Here is a 20,470-nt window from a genome sequence, read left to right on the forward strand (position 1 = left end):
TAACTCTTTATCCACAATATAGTAGGGGGTGTAAAGCCATAACACATCAGTTTTTCCAGCAGCGGACTATTATCGATAATGTCAAAAGCCACACTGAAGTATTACAAAACAGCCCCCACAATATTTTTATCATCAATTTCTCTCAGCCAATAATCAGTCATTTGTGTAAGTGCTGTGCTTGTTGAATGTCCTTCCCTATAGGCATGCTGAAAGTCTGTTATTGATTTGTTTACTGTCAAATAGCATTGTATCTGGACAAAAGTTTACAAAGGGTTGGTAACAGGCTGATTGGTCGGCTATTTGAGCCAGTAAACGGGGCTTTACTATCCTTAGGTAGGGGAATAACTTTTGCTTCCCTCCAGGCCTGAGGGCACACACTTTCGAGTAGGCTTAAATTGAAAATTTGGCAAATAGGAGTGGCAATATCGTCTGCTATTTTCCTCAGTAATTTTCCATCCAAGTTTTCAGGCCCCGGTGGGTTGTCATTGTTGATAGAAAGCCATAATTTGTTCACCTCTTCCACACTTAGTTTTCGGAATTCAAAATTACAATGCTAATCTTGCCAATGAAAAAAATTATTAAAGTAGTTGCCTTCTGATTCAATGAATGATGGAGCGGCCTCTTCACGAATGTCTTAGTGTGTTTGGACAATGATAGTTTGGTGATGTGGACACGAAAGAACTTGAGTCTCGACACCGCTCAACTACAGGGCGGTGAAATGTTTTCCTATAGTTCACGATCAGCCCCATTGTCTTGCTCACATTGAGGGAGAGATTGTTGTCCTGACACCACACTGCCAGGTCTCTGACCTCCTCCCTAAAGGCTGTCTCATCGTTGTCGGTGATCAGGTCACTGTTGTCTCATCAGCAAACTTAATGATGGTTTTGGAGTCGTGCTTGGCCACGCAATCGTGAGTGAACAGGGAGTACAGGAGTGGACTACGCACCCCAACCCCAGTGTTGAGGATCAACGTGGCAGATGTGTTACCACCTGGGAGAGGCCCGTCAGGAAGTCCAGGATCCAGTTGCAGTGGTGTTTAGTCCCAGGGTCTTTAGCTTAGTGATGAGCTTTGTGGGCACTATGGTGTTGAATGCTGAGCTGTAGTCAATGAACAGCATTCTCACATAGGTATTCCTTTTGTCCTGGTGGGAATGGGCAGTTTGGAGTGCGATTGATATTGTGGATCTGTTGGCGCGGTATGCAAATTGGAGTGGGTCTAGGGTTTCCAGCGTAATGGTGTTGTGAGCCATGACCAGCCTTTCAAAGCACTTCATGGCTACCGACGTGAATGCTACGGGGCGGTAATCATTTAGGCAGGTTACCTTCTCATTCTTTGGCACAGGGACTATAGTGGTCTGTTTGAAACATGTAGATATTACAGACACGGTCAGGGAGAGGTTGAAAATGTCAGTGAAGACACTTGCCAATGGGTCCATGCATGCCATCTGGCACCACGGCTTTATAGGTCTTGCTCACATCATCCGGAACAGCTGGTGCTCTTATGTATGCTTTAATGTTGCTTGCTTCGAAGTGTGCATAAAAGGCATTTAGCCCATCTGGTAGGCTCACATCACTGGGCAGCTCGTGGCTGGGTTTCCCTTTGTAGTCCGAAATAGTTTGCAAGCCCTGCAACATCCAACGAGCGTCAGCCGGTGTAGTAGGATTCAATCTTAATCCTGTATTGACACTTTGCCTGTTTGATGGTTCGTCTGAGGGCATAGTGGGACTTCTTATAAGCATCCGGATTAGTGTCCCACTCCTTGAAAGCGGTAGCTCTAGCCTTTAGCTCGATGCGGATGTTGCCTGTAATCCAAGGCTTCTGGTTGGGATATGTACGTACATTCACTGTGGGGACGACGTCGTTGATACACTTATTGATGAACCCGGTGACTGAGGTGGTATACTCCTCAATGCCAATGGATGAATCCCGGAACATATTCCAGTCTGTGCTAGCAAAACAGCCCTGTAGCGTAGCATCCGCTTCCGTATTTAGCGAGTCACTGGTACTTCCTGCTTTAGTTTTTGCTTGTAAGCAGGAATCAGGAGGATAGATTTATGGTTAGATTTGCCAAATTGAGTTTTATTTATACATCTCTGTGTGTGGAGTTAAGGTGGTCTTTGTATTGTTTTTTTCCCCTCTGGTTGCACATGTTAGATGCTAGTAGAAATGAGGTAAAACAGATTTAAGTTCCCCTGCGTTAAAGTCCCTGGCCACTAGGAGCGCCGCTTTTTCTGAGCATTTTCTTGTTTGTTTATGGCCTTATACAGCTGAGTGCGGTCTTAGTGCCAGCATTGGTTTGTGGTGGTAAATAGATGGCTACAAATAATATAGATGAGAACTCTCTTGGTAGATAGTGTGGTCTACAGCTTATTATGAGGTACTCTACCTCAGGCGAGCAATACCTCAAGACTTCTTTTAATATTAGACATTGCGCACCAGCAGTTAGTGACAAATAGACACACACCCCCGACCCTCGTCTTAACAGACGTAGCTGCTCTGTCCTGCCGATGCACGGAAAACCCAGCCAGCTCTATATTATCCGTGTCGTCATTCAGCCACGAAAGTTTTTAATGTCTCCTTGGTAGGATAGTCTTAATCGTAGATCGTCCAGTTTATATTCCTATGATTGCACTTTGGCCCATAGTACGGAGGGTAGTGGTGGCTTACCTACTCGCCGACAAATTCTTACAACGCACCCTGCCCTCCTCCCCCCTTTTCTCCTTCTTTCCTTCATGCTAATGACAGGGATTTGGGCCTGGTCTCGAGAAAGCAGTATATCGTTTGCGTCAGACTCAATAAAGCAAAAAATATTTGTCCAGTTCGAGGTGAGTAATCTCTGTTCTGATGTCCAGAAGCTATTTTTGTTCATAAGAGATGGTAGCAGCAACATTATGTACAAAATAATTTACAAACAAAATAGCACAGTTGGTTAGGAGCCTGTAAAACGGCAGCCATCCCCTCCGGCGCCATTATGTCAATGATATAATGTCATTAATCTTTGTTTCATAGTGTTTCATCTTATTATTCAGTTTAGTCAATTCCTCATCAATTCATAGGGATTTAATAGTTTTTACAGTCATTTTCTTAATGGGTGCACATTTATAAAAAAAACTGGGATAAGCAATTGTATAAATGAGTCAAGTGCAGCATCTGGTTTGCTCCTCATTACACACCACGGACCAACAAATATTCTTTACATCAACAACATAGGAATCGTTACAAAACTGACATTTGACAGAGCCTCCTGAGTGACGCAGCAGTCTTAAGGCACTGCATCGCAGTGTTGCGGCGTCACTACAGCCTGGGGTTCGATTCCAGGCTGTAGGGAGGGCTTTACTTCGCTTATTGCGCAATAGCGACTTCTTGTGGTGGGCTGGGCAAATGCAGGCTGATTTTGAACTGTGTTTCCTCCGACACATTGCTGCAGCTGGCTTCCGGGTTAAGCGAGCAGGTGTTAAGAAGCGCGGCTTGGTTGGTCATGTTTCGGAGGACGCATGACTCAACCTTCACCTCTCAGCGATGAGACAATATCTTAATCATGAAATTGGGGAGAAAGGGGGGGGGGGATAAAATAATAATAATGACGTGACATCGTTCTTCCATGATAAATCCATAATTTGGTGTTTTGTTGATGATGTTGGAAACCGCTGTCTCAGGCACCGCTCCTGAATCTCGCATTAGTTTTAATTGGATTGAAATTTGGTGACCGAGACTGCCATGGCATATGGTTTACATTGTTTTCATGCTCATTCAGTGACTTGTGTCCTGTGGATGGGGGCATTGTCTTCCTATGGGGGCATAGCCATGGTAGTAGCCAAAGTAATGGCCTTCCCAGCATTTTTATACGTGACCCTATAGCATGATGGGTTGTTAATTGTTTAATTAACTCAGTAACCACACCTGTATGGAAGGACCTGCTTTCAATATACTTTGTATCCTTCATTTACTCAAGTGATTCAATTATATTGGCATGTAATGCTTTTGTCAAATGTTCTGTGGAAATTGTTAAGTAGTCATTGTGCATGGAGTTTTACTTTGTAACCATTTGGTTATTTAACTTTGTAACCATTTTGTTTTTGTTTGACATACATTTTAAAGTGAAAAATCTGAGTCCCTGTGTCACTTTGTTGCTATGGAATTGAAAGGCCGCCACAACTGACAAATGTCTCTGTCTTCTATAGGTCCATGGAGCAGGTACCATGAGGCTGCACTGCAGGATCCTTCCCCTCTTCCTCCCTATCCTCAAGCCCCTAGCACGTCAAAGACCGCTCTGCTGCCTCCCAGCCAATGGCAGGCCAACCACAGCCCCCAGACTCTTCCCCTCCTCCTGTCACCTGACCACTGATGTCCCCTCCTCCCAGCCCCTGGTTGGCCAAGATACAACGGTCAAAGTTATGGGCTACTCCTACCCTCGTGATGACTTCACCAACGTGACCAGCAAGATCCTGGCCAAGGTGGGCTGCAACCTGCACAACCAAGCCCACCATCCTCTCTGGCTCGTCAAAGAGCGAATCAAAGCCCACTTCTACCGTGCCTACATCATGCGCTCTGGCAACCCACTTTTCTCGGTCCATGACAACCTCAGTCCGGTGGTGACGACGGAGCAGAACTTTGACAGCCTGCTCATCCCGCCCGACCACCCCAGCCGGAAGCGAGGCGACAACTACTACCTCAACCGGAGCACCATGCTGCGAGCTCACACCTCCGCCCACCAGAGGGAGCTGGTGTGCTCCGGGCTGGACGCCTTCCTGCTGGCGGGTGACGTGTACCGAAGGGACGAGATCGACGCCAGCCACTACCCCGTGTTCCATCAGATGGAGGGTGTACGCCTCTTCTCCAACCACGAGGTCAGTATAAATGGTTGTGGAGTTAAAGTACTGATATATTCAAACTAAACTCAACACTGCCATGAGAAGCTCCAGTGTTATTGATTAGCTTCTAATCCTAACCACAAGGTCAAGGCCTTCTCTGTAGTGTCACAACATGGTTAAAGAGTAGGACTCACAAAGTAGGATGAATACAGTGGGCTCTTGTTACACAGTGGAGAGATCTACTGTTTTATCGATTTAAATATGCTGTTTTGAGTGCTGTAAAGACATTGATAAGTCATCTTAGATTCACATACAGTAACTCACCTTTTTTACCCCCAAGTTGTTTGCCAAGGTGTCAAGTGGAGAGGACCTGTCTCTCTTTGAGAGTGGGGGGCACCGGACCCCTCAGAAGCAGGAAACACACACTCTGGAGGCAGTTAAGCTTGTGGAGTTTGATCTGAAACAGACCCTCGACCGTATGGTCAGACACCTGTTTGGAGAAGGTAAACAACATTCCAAGTTCAAGTTTGTTGATAGGGACATCTTACCTTCCGATGGGTCTTGAGAAAGAGAGAAGAAATGCAATAAAAATTCTCCCATAGTCCTTTAAGGCCAGTGGTCTCTAGAAAGAAAGGACATTTTTTTGATACTTTTGGGATCAGTCCCTCGCCTTTTGTCTCAACCAGTCCTTTCTTCTCCTCTATCTACCTTCATATTCTCCTCTCTTCTCTGTGCCAGAGCTGGAGATCCGCTGGGTGGAGTGTTACTTCCCCTTTACCCATCCCTCCTTCGAGATGGAGGTGCGTTTCCAGGAGGACTGGCTGGAGGTGTTAGGCTGTGGAGTAATGGAGCAGGAGCTGGTGCACTCTGGTAAGCACATCTGTTGAGAGACACACACACACACACACACGAACGCATGAACACAGACACACCCTCATTCACTCTTCCAAACACACATGCACTTACTGTATACATGAGCACAAACATGCTTTCACAAGAAAATGCACTTTCATAGACATACACACTTGGGCAAATACAAACTTATGCTTGCATACACTTACTCTGTCTCACACATACAAATACAGTGCATTCGGAAAGTATTCAGACCCCTTCCCTTTTTCCACATTTTGTTACGCAACAGCCTTATTCTAAAATGGATTAAATAGTTATTTTTCCCTCATCAATCTACACCAATACCCCATAATGACGAAGCAAGACACGTTTTTAGACATTTTTGCAAATGTATTGAAAATAAAAAACAGAAATACTTTATTTACAAACAGTACCAGTCAAAAGTTTGGACACCTGCTCATTCCAGAGTTTTTCTTTATTTTTTTTACTATTTTCTACATTGTAGAATAATAGTAAAGACATCAAAACTATGAAATAACACATATGGAACCATGTATTAACCAAAAATAAGTGTTAAACAAATCAAAATATATTGTAGATTCTTCAAAGTAGCCCTGATGACGTTATCTCAATCAGCTTGATGAGGTAGTCATCTGGAATGCATTTCAATTAACAGGTCTGAACAGGTGTGCCTTGTCAAAAGTTAATTTGTGGAATTTCTGTCCTTCTTAATGCGTTTGAGCCAATCAGTTGTGTTGTGACAAGGTGGGGTTGGTATACAGAAGATATCCCTATTTGGTAAAAGACCAAGTCTATATTATGGCAAGAACAGCTCAAATAAGCAAAGAGAAACGACAGTCCATCATTACTTCAAGACATGAAGGTCAGTCAATCCAAAACATTTCAAGAACTTTGAAAGTTTCTTCAAGTGCAGTCGCAAAAACCATCAAGCGCTATGATGAAACTGGCTTTCATGAGGACCTCCACAGGAAAGGAAGACACAGAGTTACCTCAGCTGCAAAGGATAAGGTCATTAGAGTTACAGCCTCAGAAATTGCAGCCCAAATAAATGCCTAACTGAGTCCAAGTAACAGACACATCAGCTGTTCAGAGTAGACTGCGTGAATCAGGCCTTCATGGTCGGATTTCTGCCAAGAAACCAATACTAAAGAACACCAATAAGAAGAAGAGACTTGCTTGGGCCAAGAAACATGAGCAATGGACATAAGACGGGTGGAAATCTGTCCTTTGGTCTGATGAGTCCAAATTTGAGTTTTTTGGTTCCATCTTTGTGAGACGCAGAGTAGGTGAACGGATGATCTCTGCATGTGTAGTTCCCAGCGTTAAGCATGGAGTAGACGTTGTGATGATGTGGGGGTGCTTTGCTGGTGACACCGTCTGTGATTTATTTCGAATTCAAATAAATCAAACTTTATTTGTCACATGCGCCGAATACAACAAGTGTACACTGCGTGCACAATTATTAGGCAAATTGTATTCCTCGGGATTAATTTTATTGTTGAACAAACACAATGCTCTCAGTCAATCCAAAATGTTATTGAACCTCAAACCTGAATGTTTAACAAAGGAAAAGTGAGTTTTGTCTTTCTCAGGGAAATATATGTGTGCACAATTTTTAGGCAACTATTCGTGTGCAGAATTATTAGGCAACTGAATTACAAAAATAATTTATCTCAACTCACTTGTTTATTCTCAATTTTTAGAGTAAGTGTAACAGATAAATAACACAAAATGACAATTATATAACATTTTTGGCCTTTCAAAAATATTCAGTGACCACTATAGCCACCCTTATTTTCAATAACTGCCATGAGCCTTCCATCCATGGAGTCTGTCAGTTTCTTGATCTGTTCACGATCGATTTTCGCTGAAGCAGCAACCACAGCCTCCCAAATGCTGTTCAAAAAGGTCTATTGTCTTCCATCGCTGTAAATCTCACATTTGAGAAGGGCCCACAAGTTCTCAATAGGATTTAAGTCAGGTGAGGAAGGGGGCCAGGTCATTATTCAGGCATCTTTGAGGCCCTTGCTGGCTAGACAAGCAGTGGAGTACTTGGATGCATGTGATGGAGCATTGTCCTGCATAAAGATCATGGCCTTCTAGAATGCTGAGGACTTCTTCCTGTACCACTGTTTGACGAAAGAATCTTCCAGAAACTGGAAGTAGGTTTGGGAGTTGAGTTTCAGTCCATCTTCAACCCGAAAAGGTCCAACTACCTCATCCTCAATGATAGCAGCCCATACCAGTACCCCTCTTTCACCTTGCTGGCACCTGACTCAAAGTGGTGCCCTGTGTCCATTACTGATCCAGCTACGGGCCCATCCATTTGGTCCATCAAGAGTCACTTTCATTTCATCTGTCCATAAAACCTTTGAAAAATCTATCTTCAGGTATTTCTTTGCCCAATCTTGACGCTTCAACTTGTGAATCTTATTCAGTGGCGGGCTTGTTTCAGTCTTCTTGACCTTGGTCATGTCTCTGAGCACTGGACACCTTGTACTTCTGAACACTCCAGGTAGGTTGCAGTTCTGGAATACAATGGCACTGGAGGATAATGGGTTCCTGGTAGTTTGACGTTTAATTCTTCTCAAGTCTTTTGCAGTTAATTTGCGCCTTTTCTTCCCCATGTGTTTTTGCACCCCAGTTGACTATTCGCAACAAAAGGTTTGAATGTCCGGTGGTCACACCTCAATAGTTTAGCTATTTAAAGAGTGTCGCATCCGTCTGAAAGGCATTTTACATTTTGGGCTTTTCAGTGTCAGTTAAATTTATTTTTTGGCCCATTTTACCTTAGGTAATGAGGCTGCCTAATAATTATGCACACCTTGATATAAGGTGTTATTCACTTTCGCCACACCCTCCCTCATTACACAAATACATATCACCTGAAAATTATTAAATCCAATAAGCATTCCAGTTTATATGGTTTGGAGTTCGAAAATGTGAATAGAAACAATGATAAGATCAGAATACTCACTTGCCTAATAATTGTGCACGCAGTGTAGACCTTACCGTGAAATGCTTACTTACAAGCCCTTAACCAACAGTGCAGTTCAAGAAGTGTTAAAATATTTACTAAATAAACTAAAGTAAAACAAATTACAAGTAACACAATTACATAACAATAACAAGGCTATATACAGGGGGTACCGAGTCAGTGTGCGGGGGTACAGGTTCGAGGTAATTTGTACATGTAGGTAGGGGTGAAGTGATTAAGCATAGATAATAAACCTCGAGTGGCAGCAGTGTACCCCCGCACGGTACCGCTTGCCATGCAGTAGCAGAGAAAACAGTCTATGACTTGGGTGACTGGATTCTCTGACAATTTTATGGGCTTTCCTCTGACACCACCAATTATATAGGCCCTGGATTGCAGGATCTTGGCCCCAGTGATGTACTAGGTGTACTACCCTCTGTAGCACCTTACGGTCAGATGCCGAGCAGTTGCCATACCAGGCTGTGATGCAACCGGTCAGGATGCTCTCGATGGTGCAGCTGTATAACTTTTTGAGGATCTGGGGACCCATGCCAAATTTTTTCAATCTCCTGAGGGGGTAAAGGTTTTGTCATGCCCTCTTCACGACTGTCTTGGTGTGTTTGGACCATAATAGATCGTTGGTGATGTGGACACCAAGGAACTTGAATCTCTCAACCCGCTCCACTACACCCCCGTTGATGTTAATGGGGGCCTGTTCGGTCCGCCTTTTCCTGTAGTCCACGATCATCTTCTTTGTCTTGTTCACATTTAGGGAGAGCTTGTTGTCCTGGCACCACACTGACAGTTCTCCGACCTCCTCCCTATAGGCTGTCTCATCGTTGTCGGTGATCTGGCCTACCACTGTTGTGTCGTCAGCAAACTTAATGATGGTGTTGGAGTCGTGTTTGGCCACGCAGTCGTGGGTGAACAGAGTACAGGAGGGACTAAGTACACACCCCTGAAAGGCCCCAGTGTTGAGGATCAGCGTGGCAGACGTGTTGTTGCCTACCCTTACCACCTAGGGCCGGCCCATCAGGAAGTCCGGGATCCAGATGCAAAGGGAGGTGTTTAGTCCCAGGGTCCTTTGCTTAGTGATGAACTTTGTGGGCACTATGGTGTTGAATGCTGAGCTGTAGTCAATGAACAGCATTCTCACATAGGTGTTCCTTTTGTCCAGGTGGGAAAGGGCAGTGTGTAGTGTGTGTAGTGCGATTGAGATTGCGTCATCTGTGGATCTGTTGGGGCGGTATGTGAATTGGAGTGGGTCTAGGGTATCCGGGAGGATGCTGTTGATGTGTGCCATGACCAGCCTTTCAAAGCACTTCATGGCTACCGACATGAGTGCTATGGGGCGGTAATTATTTAAGCAGGTTACCTCCGCTTCCTTGGGCACAGGGACTATGGTGGTCTGCTTGAAACATGCAGGTATTACAGACTGAGTCAGGGAGAGGTTGAAAATGTCAGTGAAGACACTTGACAGTTGGTCCGCGCATGCTTTGAGTACACATCCTGGTAATCCATCTGGCCCCGCGGCTTTGCAAGGCACACTTAACCAGCATGGCTACCACAGCATTCTGCAACGATACGCCATCCCATCTGGTTTGCCCTTAGTAGGACTATCATTAGTTTGTAAACAGAACAATGACCCCAAACACACCTCCCAGGCTGTGTAAGGGCTATTTCACCAAGAAATTGAGCGATGGAGTGCTGCATCAGATGACCTGGCCTCCACAATCACCCGACCTCAACCCAATTGAGATGGTTTGGGATGAGTTGCATCGCAGAGTGAAGGAAAAGCAGCCAACAAGGGCTCACCATATGTGGGAACTCCTTCAAGACTGTTGGAAAAGCATTCCATTTGAAGCTGGTTGAGAGAATGCCAAGAGTGTGCAAAGCTGTCATTAAGGCATAGGGCGGCTATTTGAAGAATCTCAAATAGAAAATATATTTTGATTTAACACTTTTTTTGTTGGTTACTACATGATTCCATTTGTGTTATTTCATAGTTTTGATGTCTTCACTATTATTCTACAATGTAGAAAATAGTAAAAAAAAACATCATAAAAACCCTTGAATGAGTAGGCGTGTCCAAACTTTTGACTGGTAGGGGGGTGTGTGTGTGTGTGTGTGTGTGTGTGTGTGTGTGTGTGTGTGTGTGTGTGTGTGTGTGTGTGTGTGTGTGTGTGTGTGTGTGTGTGTGTGGTTCAGCTTTTGCAACTTTTTCAATCATCATTATTCATAATTCATTCATGATTTGTCTTTAGCAATGCATTATCAGGATGAATTTAGAAGTGTTCACAAACATCTTATCTACACACTTTGAAAGAAAACTACTCCAGTCATCATTCACCATTCAGTTCCTATTGGGCAAAAAAAACAACACAAAACACAACCAAAACAAATTGCAAATGCATCCAACAAGTTTAGTCACAAGCTTCATGTAGTCATAGTGTGCTAGGAATATGGGACCAAATACTCAACTTTTGACTACTTTAAAACCCTATTAGTGAAATGTGTCCATATACTTATGACATCTTCAAATGAGGGGACTAGATCTATTTCTAAACAGTAAAACAAAAAAAGGTAATGCATTCTGTACTGTCGCCTCATATTGAACATTTGATCTCATATTCAAAATACTGGAGTATAGAGCCAAATGTAACATTTTAGCTTCACTGTCTAAATACATACAGAGGGGACACACAAACGAACAACAGACTGTACTCTTTACAGAATTGTATACTTAAGAGATAGCTCTTGCTGTTTTGCCCTTGAACAAATCTGTGTGCTGATGCGCCTCAATAAATATCCCACTTATCTAGAAATCAATAATACATTAAATGGATGCCAAAACAACATGACTCCAGTTTAGCTCTAGTGTTTGCTCTCTCCCCCCACCGAGGGCCCTTTGCTGTTGTGGCTAAGGTCGTTGGGGTCAAACCTTTCTCCTCCGTCCTTTGCCATTCTGCAGTGCAGTCACACTTCCTGCCTCCAGCAGCAGATGGCAGTGTTGTGAAACGGGGCAGAGCCAGAGGTGAGCTTGGGAGTGGTGGGAGTGTCCCATTTGGGGAGTGTGAGGCAGGAAGACACTCTGTTGGGCCCCAGGGGAGGGGAGCTGGTTCAGCGGCCCAAACAAAAGCTTGTTCCAGGGGAAAGGACCTGGAATGACCCCCTCACTCTGCAGCAATAGCTCCCAGCCAGCAAGCCAGCCAGCCACCCACCCCTAGACTGTTCCTGAAGCCATTAGAGAAGAGAGAACAGTACAGAATCACTGAATCAGTAGTCTTACGGTTTTGCTTCAGTGAAATATACAGAAGGCAACAAAAGACTGTTCGGGTTGGCACGATAGTGTGAAAGCCACCCTACTGTAGTGCACACGCAAACAAGGCCTTGTTGACGGCAAAAGCGCACTGTTATCAGATAAGGAGTGAAGAAATCAAAACTCGGATTTGGGAAAAGATTTGCAAGATATATCTGTTCCTGGGAATGTTTGGAGATCTCCTGGTTCCGGCTCTGCACTACAGTGGAAAAGCCCTCTCAGCTCCTAGCCCATCACCTCCAGACATATTGATTACACAGCCATGTCCAATGGGCTCAGGCTCTACCTGCCCGTGACAATGTCCCACAAGTGCCTGATTCACATTATTGGGCCAAGCTGTGTGGGTTGGCCTGTGTTGGCCAACCCATACAGCTAAGGTTAGCCTTAGTGTTATTTATTCTATATTCTGTAATGTTTAGTATTCCTTGTCTTGAGGTATTCTGACAGATAGGCGAACACCTAATATCTTGCTCCCTTTGTGTGTTTCCTCTTCTTGTGTCCACTGAAAAATGCATTGCTCCAAGATTACTCAAGAGCTTCACTGCTTGTTTACATCTGGTTAAAAAGGTACTACCGGCTCATAATCAGTGCTTCAATGCTCTATTATCCAGCTATGTAATTTGGTGTTTTTGAGAACTGTTGTTGTCAAACATGACTGACTTTATTATGTGAAATATAGTTATGATTTCTTCTCACGCTATGAACCTTTTTTTCTTTAATTCATTAAGTGTAACACAAGGCATTATATTTTTATTATTTGAAACCTAATAGCGTTGTTCATCAGGGCACACCATAGCAACATCTTTTAAAGAGCATTGCAACATAAAAAAACGAAAAAAACAGCATTTATTTTTGGATGAGTTCAGATAGTACGTCCTAGGGTTGGGCGGTATCCAGATTTCCTTATCATCATCCTTATTTTTCTCCCGGGATTTACAGTATTACGGGCCCCCAAAAAAACTAAAAGGCCATTGGGTGTCTATTACCAGAATGCTAAAAACAATTGCCCATGTAATAGCGAATTTCCATGGAGGCTGCTAGCTAAATATGCTAACGAGCTGAAACAAAAATAAACGAATTGCAAAGACAGGCAATCCAGCTCATAAAGTTATACGTACAGTATATAGGTAGGAAAGGTCTCCTAGACCCAGTCTTCCCTAGCCCCAGCCCAGCTACCCCCAGTCTCTCCCAGCACCAGCCCAGCTACCCCTAGTCTCTCCTAGCCCCAGCCCAGCTACCCCCAGTCTCTCCCAGCACCAGCCCAGCTACCCCTAGTCTCTCCTAGCCCCAGCCCAGCTACCCCCAGTCTCTCCCAGCACCAGCCCAGCTACCCCCAGTCTCTCCTAGCCCCAGCCCAGCTACCCCCAGTCTCTCCCAGCACCAGCCCAGCTACCCCCAGTCTCTCCTAGCCCCAGCCCAGCTAACCCCAGTCTCTCCTTCCCCTAGCCCCAGCCCAACTACCCCCAGTGTCCCCTAGCCCAGCTATCCCCAGCCACACAACTCATCCAATGGTCTTTCACTTCTCAAACACGGCAGAAAGCTGTTACAACCCTAAAATGCAAGATTAACTTTAAGCAAAACATTACGAAATGTAGCTGGCTACATTCTTTCTATGATACACATTCGCAATATGATGGCCATGCATTGTTTTTGCAAGAAATACCTTGCTTTTTCATGGTATGCTCATTTCCTTGTGTGGCTGCCAAGCCAAATAACGTTGCACTTCTGATGACAATGAAGCTATTTTCAGCCGAACATTGCACTAATGTACAGTATTTTATGTGAAGGAAAACTATAGTTACACGTCTCTGATCACTCTATTGAAGAAAAAAGAAAAAGTTTGACTTTCAATATGAAACGTGACCGCTGTCAATACACAGCTCGACTCACCTGCTCCCAGCTTTCTCCCGTTGTGCTTTTTACAAACAAACACGTGACTGGCTCAACTGTTCTGGGGAACTATGGTAAGCTTCATAATGTGACCGGTGAAATGAAGAATGCGATCTGCTTCATCTCCTGACGTATTGCACAAGTTGACTGCAAATATTTACTTAAGTATCTACAAATATAAGAATGTATAAGAAAAACATCAAAGAAATAGTTTCAATGGTGTTGACGGTATACCGCCCAAGCCAAGTACGTCCTCATTTCTCCCTGTTCTGGAACGTTTTCTTCCATTTTGTGACTTTGGAACACAACCCAGTTGGCTGACCAGTTGATACTGTACCTCGAGGCCCTTTGTGCGTTGACCATTGATGGTGCTACTGTCAACACCGTTCATGTGGCTGTTGCCAGCGGAGACTATGATCTGTTGCAAGGACTATAATTGGGATAGTTTTATGGTTCTGTAACCCTTGTTCTTCATACCGGCAGCACTAACACTGGGAAAATAAATAGGCATGCAAAACTGGGGTGATGTATGATGTTGCTACGCTACACACCTGTGTGTATGTGTGTGTCACTTTAATGGGACCAGTCCACACTGGAGTGGAGGTTGATTGCATATCAATGGAAGTGTCCCACTGCCCTGTCAAGAACATTGCTCTGCTGCAATGCTCTCGACATTAATCCGCGGGAGAGGGTTGTTCTTCAATGACTTTGTCAAACTACACACAAAACCACATGTGCCCACATATGCACACACAGACCCACACTTGTATTTTCTTTCCCGATTTCCCTCTCTCACTCTTCACTGCAGGGACTTTGTTAACCACACCCTGCCACTCTCTCTCCCTCCCACTCTAACACACACACCCACACTCTCACAGACTAGGTCCCCGCTCATGCTTATTCTTACTCTCTCAACTCTGTCTCTCTCCCTCTCCCCCCATTTCTTCACTGCGGCAGATCAGTGTGCCTCCCGTTACCAAGGCAACTCTTCATTCATTCCCCCCACACACACACACCCTCACAAACTCATACAAACTCATACATGCACCCTTTCCCTTAGGAACAGTGAGACAATAAGAAAAAGATGGCAGAGAGGGTGAGGGAAAGATACAGAGAGAGTATTAAATGTGTGGGGTTCTCGCTCCAGACGGGACCAGCAGCCGGCCCGCCAGTGGGGGGGGGGGGGGTGGGGGGGGTGAGAGAGGTGTTTTAAGCATGACCAGCCATATTCGGAGCATGGACGAGGCGTGCCACAGGCTTGGGGTTAAGGGACAGATCAAAGGAGGATGGAGGGGTGAAGGAAGTGATGTGGGGGAGAGGAGGTCTCCAGCCTCCATTAGTGCTGCCGGTCCCACTTAGATATTCATTAGAGCGCCGGTGTGTAATCCCTTTGCACGCATTGATTCCACAGGGAGCTGAAGGATGGGCAAGGGTGTGTGTGTGTGATGGAGAGGGGGCGCTACTGAGGGGCCTCCCCAGAACCTGACCGCCGCATATGGGACCCGGTATTAATGACGGCACGTGTCACCCCCCCCTACCCCCCCGCCTCAGTTTAGTCACGCCCCGGAGGGCACAGTAGACCCCACCAATGTGATTTAAAATCGTGTTCGGCTGACAATTAGCGTCCCTTCAAGTCCCTGTGCCAGAGGGCCACAAGCTCCCAAGGGACAGCAGAGAGGCGTGGGGCGTATGGATAGGCTGGTGGGATTGAGGGTGGGGGGAGGGGCATTGGTTCAGGTGGCACCTTCAGTCTTAATCCACCTCCCTTCCCCTTTAAACTGAATAAATCATGTGCCAATTCTGACCCGTCCCCTCTCGATGTCTACATTCTCATTACACCACCTTCTGTCAGATCTGGGCTTTTTTTTTCTATTTATTTTATGAGTTGACGATTTTAATCAGTCACTAAACCCCACGCCCCCCTGGCCTCTGACTGATGCCTTTCTTTTCTTTGATTATTAATGCCAGTTCCCCCTCGTAGGAAAAGGACACAGGGAAGAAAGGGAGAGGGAAAGAAAATGCCGCTGATGAGTGATTAGGAAAAGATGGAGATTGAGAAAAGGAAGGAAGGGTTGATCAAAACAATTCATATCTTAGTAAAAGCAGGGATCAGTATCTCTACCGAGAGACAAAGAGAGAGACTGCAGTATACAAACCAGAATAGCTATAGACTAAGGGAGAGAGATAAAGATAAAGAGAGGGCGTATGGCGGGGAGGAGGAGGGAGAGTGAGAAACCAGTTAACGCTGTGACCCCTCATGTTTTTTTAAGGTGGCAACTCCTCCCACTCTCTGGCCCCTCACCCCAAAGAAATTGGCAGGTGGCCCTCCCCCTCACCTTCCCCTCCTCTAGCCCCAGTCCCAGTGGTCCCACTGCAGGCAATCACTAGTGGGACAGAGGGTGGAGACAGCTGGTCCACGCACACACACATGCCAGCTACCACTCCCTGTCCCCTGAGTCTGCAGGGTCTGCAAAAAACAATAGTTTGTGCAGTGTTCCATTTGAGCCAGCTTGCCTTCGCATGGGCCAAAAAGACCCAGACAAACAGAGAGGAAGAGGGATTGAGAGAGGGTGAGAGGATGTCATTGAGAGGGCAAAGTGGAGAGTCAGTGTGGCCTAATTAACACACTGGATTGATGCAGTGCCTTAGGTCACCTTTGCGAATACGTCATACACTGAGTGTACAAAACATTATGAACACCTGCTCTTTCCATGACTTAGACTATCCAGGTGAAAGCTATGATCCCTTATTGATGTCACTTGTTAAAGAAGGATTTTTAAGCCTTGAGACAATTGAGACATGGATTGTGTGTGTCCTTCAGAGGGTGAAGGGGCAAGGCAAAATATTTAAGAGCCTTTTAACGGGGTATGGTAGTAGTTGCCAGGCTTAGGGGTGTTGCGGTGACCATATTACCGCCACGGTTATGTCATCTTATGCACTCTGGACATGCATTGGTAGTACCCAACTCGCTAAAGACCATCAGGTCGCTAATGGCCTGGTACTCAGGGCTCTATTGTCCCTCTAAGTCTGACATCAATGCAATTGAAAATCACATCAAACACTTGTCATTAAAACATTGTGCTTTTAAAACTCACCTTACTGTGATTGATCAATTTGAAGAAAGAAGTTCAACAACAGGTTGAAATTGAGTGGGAAAACATGATCATTGTGGATGTTGTTCAAAGCCTAACACAACAAAATGTACAGGACTATTGTGGTGATTAATTCAAAACAGCCATAAGCATATTGTTCCCACGGGGGGCCAGAAAAAAAAAAGTATGAAATGTATGCATTCACTACTGTAAGTCGCTCTGGATAAGAGCGTCTGCTAAATGACTAAAATGTAAAAATGTAAGGTGTTCACTCAATGCTGTACAATGCAGAGAAAAATGGGGCTATTCAAGAAAGAGCTACGAAATTAATGTCAAAACGTAGTTTTCTTTGCCCTATGTCATTATAAATTACATAGACTAAATCATTACATTGTTCTCTATTATAACTTTAGTTATACTTGTACTTGACAGTGTTGATGACATAAGAACGTTAATTTGCTGTGACTGTTGCTAGTTTAGACTGCACTGCTCTTGGTTGTATCTCTTCCATATTTGGGGTTGTGAGGTTGGACCATTTTGGAGGCATTTCCGCTGGTTGGACCAATCAAAATCAACTTGATACCTTCGTCATTTTCACCTGCAGATCATTGGCTTTCATTGCCTATAACCACAATCAATCTATGTTGAGAGGGGCTGTTTCTCTGGGGTTTTAAAGGGAAAGACTCAGAACTACAAAATGGAAACAGGAACAGATTGTCTTCGGAGGGTGGATATTGAAATTCAGTCTGTTAGATTTGTAAATAAATATATATTTAGTCCCTATTTAGTTTTGTATTCAGCAGATTTAATTTAGAAATAGCCCATGTTTTCACTCATGAACCTGCAGCCACTACTTAGCTTGTCGGTTGACATTTGAAGTTAGCGCCATTCTGCCACAGACTTCTATTGAGTATTATACCATGGGTGGGTCTAACCCTGAATGCTGATTGGTTAAAAACGCATTCCTGCCGGTGTTTATTCCACAAGTTGCCGCTGGCTAAATCTATGACATTAAAATGCCTATTTACTCAGTTCCATCTGACTGTGCAATCCATTGCCTCATCAGCCCAGCCAAGCAACTTATGAACTTGATCTCCACTATAAAAAGCATGAAGTCATTATCTAATTTCTTTTAGACTAACATTTAGTTTTCAACAGTGGAGATGTGTATAAACCTTGCTGTCTGTCTCTCCGACATTTGCAACATTGTTTCAATATTCAAATTTGATCTCCTGCTGTCCCATAGTAATGTAATGAACGTGTCGGGACGAGACAGACGGGCAGGCAGCGTTTCTCAGCCAGTCGAAATCATGATTCAACTGGCATAATTTTTGGGGATATACAGTTGAAGTCGGAAGTTTGCATACACTTAGGTTGGAGTCATTAAAACTCGTTTTTCAACCACTCCACAAATTTCTTTTTAACAAACTATAGTTTTGGCAAGTCGGTTAGAACATCTACTTTCTGCATGACACAAATTATTTTTCCAACAATTGTTTACAGACAGATTATTTCACTTATAATTCACTGTATCACAATTCCAGTGGGTCAGAAGTTTACATACATTAAGTTGATTGTGCCTTTAAACAGCTTGGAAAATTCCAGAAAATGATGTCATGGCTTTAGAAGGTTCTGATAGGCTAATTGACATCATTTGAGTCAATTGGAGATGTACATGTACATGTAGATGTATTTCAAGGCCTACCTTCAAACTCAGTACCTCTTTGCTTGACATCATGGGAAAATCAATTGAAATCAGCCAAGACCTCAGACAAATAATTGTAGACCTCCACAAGTCTGGTTCATCCTTTGGAGCAATTTCCAAACGCCTGAAGGTACCACATTCATCTGTACAAACAACAGTACGCAAGTATAAACACCATGGGACCACACAGCTGTCATACCGCTCAGGAAGGAGGCGCGTTCTGTCTCCTAGAGATGACCGTACTTTGGTGCAAAAAGTGCAAATCAATCCCAGAACAACATCAAAGGACCTTGTGACGATGCTGGAGGAAACAGGTACAAAAGTATCTATATCCACAGTAAAACGAGTCCTATATCAACATAACCTGAAAGGCCGCTCAACAAGAATCCACTGCTCCAAAACCGCCATAAAAAAAGCCAGACTACGGTTTGCAACTGTACATGGGGACAAAGATTGTACTTTTTGGAGAAATGTCCTCTAGTCTGATGAAACACAAATAGAACTGTTTGGCCATAATGACCATCGTTATGTTTGGAGGAAAAAGGGGGAGGCTTGCAAGCCGAAGAACACCATCCCAACCGTGAAGCATGGGGGTGGCAGCATCATGTTGTGGGGGTGCTTTGCTGCAGGAGGGACTGGTGCACTTCACAAAATAGCATCATGAGGAAGCACAATTATGTGGATATATTGAAGCAACATCTCAAGATATCAGTCAGGAAGTTAAAAGCTTGGTCGCAAATGGGTCTTCCAAATGGACAATGACCCCAAGCATACTTCCAAAGTTGTGGCAAAATGGCTTAAGGACAACAAAGTCAAGGTATTGGAGTGGCCATCACAAAGACCTGACCTCAATCCTGTAGAAAATTTGTGGGCAGAACTGAAAAATCGTGTGCGAGCAAGGTGGCCTACAAATCTGACTCAGTTACACCAACTCTGTCAGGAGGAATGGGCCAAAATTCAACCAACTTATTGTGGGAAGCTTGTGGAAGGCTACCCGAAACGTTTGACCCAAGTTAAACAATTTAAAGGCAATGCTACCAAATGCTAATTAAGTGTATGTAAACTTCTGACCCACTGGGAATGTGATGAAAGAAATAAATGCTGAAATAAATCATTCTCTCTACTATTATTCTGACTATTATTCTTATTCTTAAAATAAAGTGGTGATCCTAACTGACCTAAGACAGGGTATTTTTACTAGGATTAAATGTCAGGAATTGTGAAAAACTGAGTTTTAATGTATTTGGCTAAGGTGTATGTAAACTTCGGACTTCAACTATACACCCCAATATTTTTGTGGGAGAAAAGGTAAAACTAAACTAAGCTAATTTGCAGTCTTTCCAGCTTCAGTTTGAAGTTATTAGGTTACTGTAGCTGTGTTGTTCGCTAGTTCCTCTGAATGACAGAGTCCTCACGAGTGAGCAGATTTTTAATGCCAGGTGATATCAAATTGTATTTGTTACATGCGCCGAATACAACAGTTGTAGACCATACAGTGAAATGCTTACTTACAAGCCTTTAACCAACAATAAGTGTCAAGTAAAAAATAAAAGTAATAGCGAGGCTACAGAGTCAATGTGCGGGGTTAGTTGAGCTGGTTAGTTGAGGTAATATGTACATGTATGTAGAGTTATTAAAGTGACTATAATAAACAAAGAGTAGCAGCAGTGTAAAAGGGGAGGGGCAATGCAAATAGTCTGGGTAGCCATTTGATTAGCTGTTCAGGAGCCTTATGGCATGGGGGTAGACGCTGTTAAGAAGACCTAGACTTGGCACTCCGGTACCGCTTACTGTGCAGTAGC

The 20,470-nt window shown here is 44.1% G+C and overlaps 1 protein-coding gene across 2 annotated transcripts in view; it reads left to right on the plus strand.

Moving 5' to 3' along the window:
* Positions 1 to 20,470, plus strand: part of fars2 (phenylalanyl-tRNA synthetase 2, mitochondrial) — a 150,725-nt gene that overhangs the window by 47,292 nt on the left and 82,963 nt on the right. For both annotated transcript variants that reach the window (XM_045702156.2, XM_045702157.2), the window contains exons 3-5: positions 4,183 to 4,848; positions 5,153 to 5,315; positions 5,551 to 5,682. In XM_045702156.2, the coding sequence (XP_045558112.1) occupies positions 4,201 to 4,848; positions 5,153 to 5,315; positions 5,551 to 5,682 (943 nt within the window). In that variant the 5' untranslated portion in view covers positions 4,183 to 4,200. The remainder of the gene's footprint in view (positions 1 to 4,182; positions 4,849 to 5,152; positions 5,316 to 5,550; positions 5,683 to 20,470) is intronic.

This window comes from Salmo salar, chromosome 19 (assembly GCF_965601325.2).
Source record: "Salmo salar chromosome 19, fSalSal1, whole genome shotgun sequence".
Lineage (NCBI taxonomy): Eukaryota > Metazoa > Chordata > Actinopteri > Salmoniformes > Salmonidae > Salmo > Salmo salar.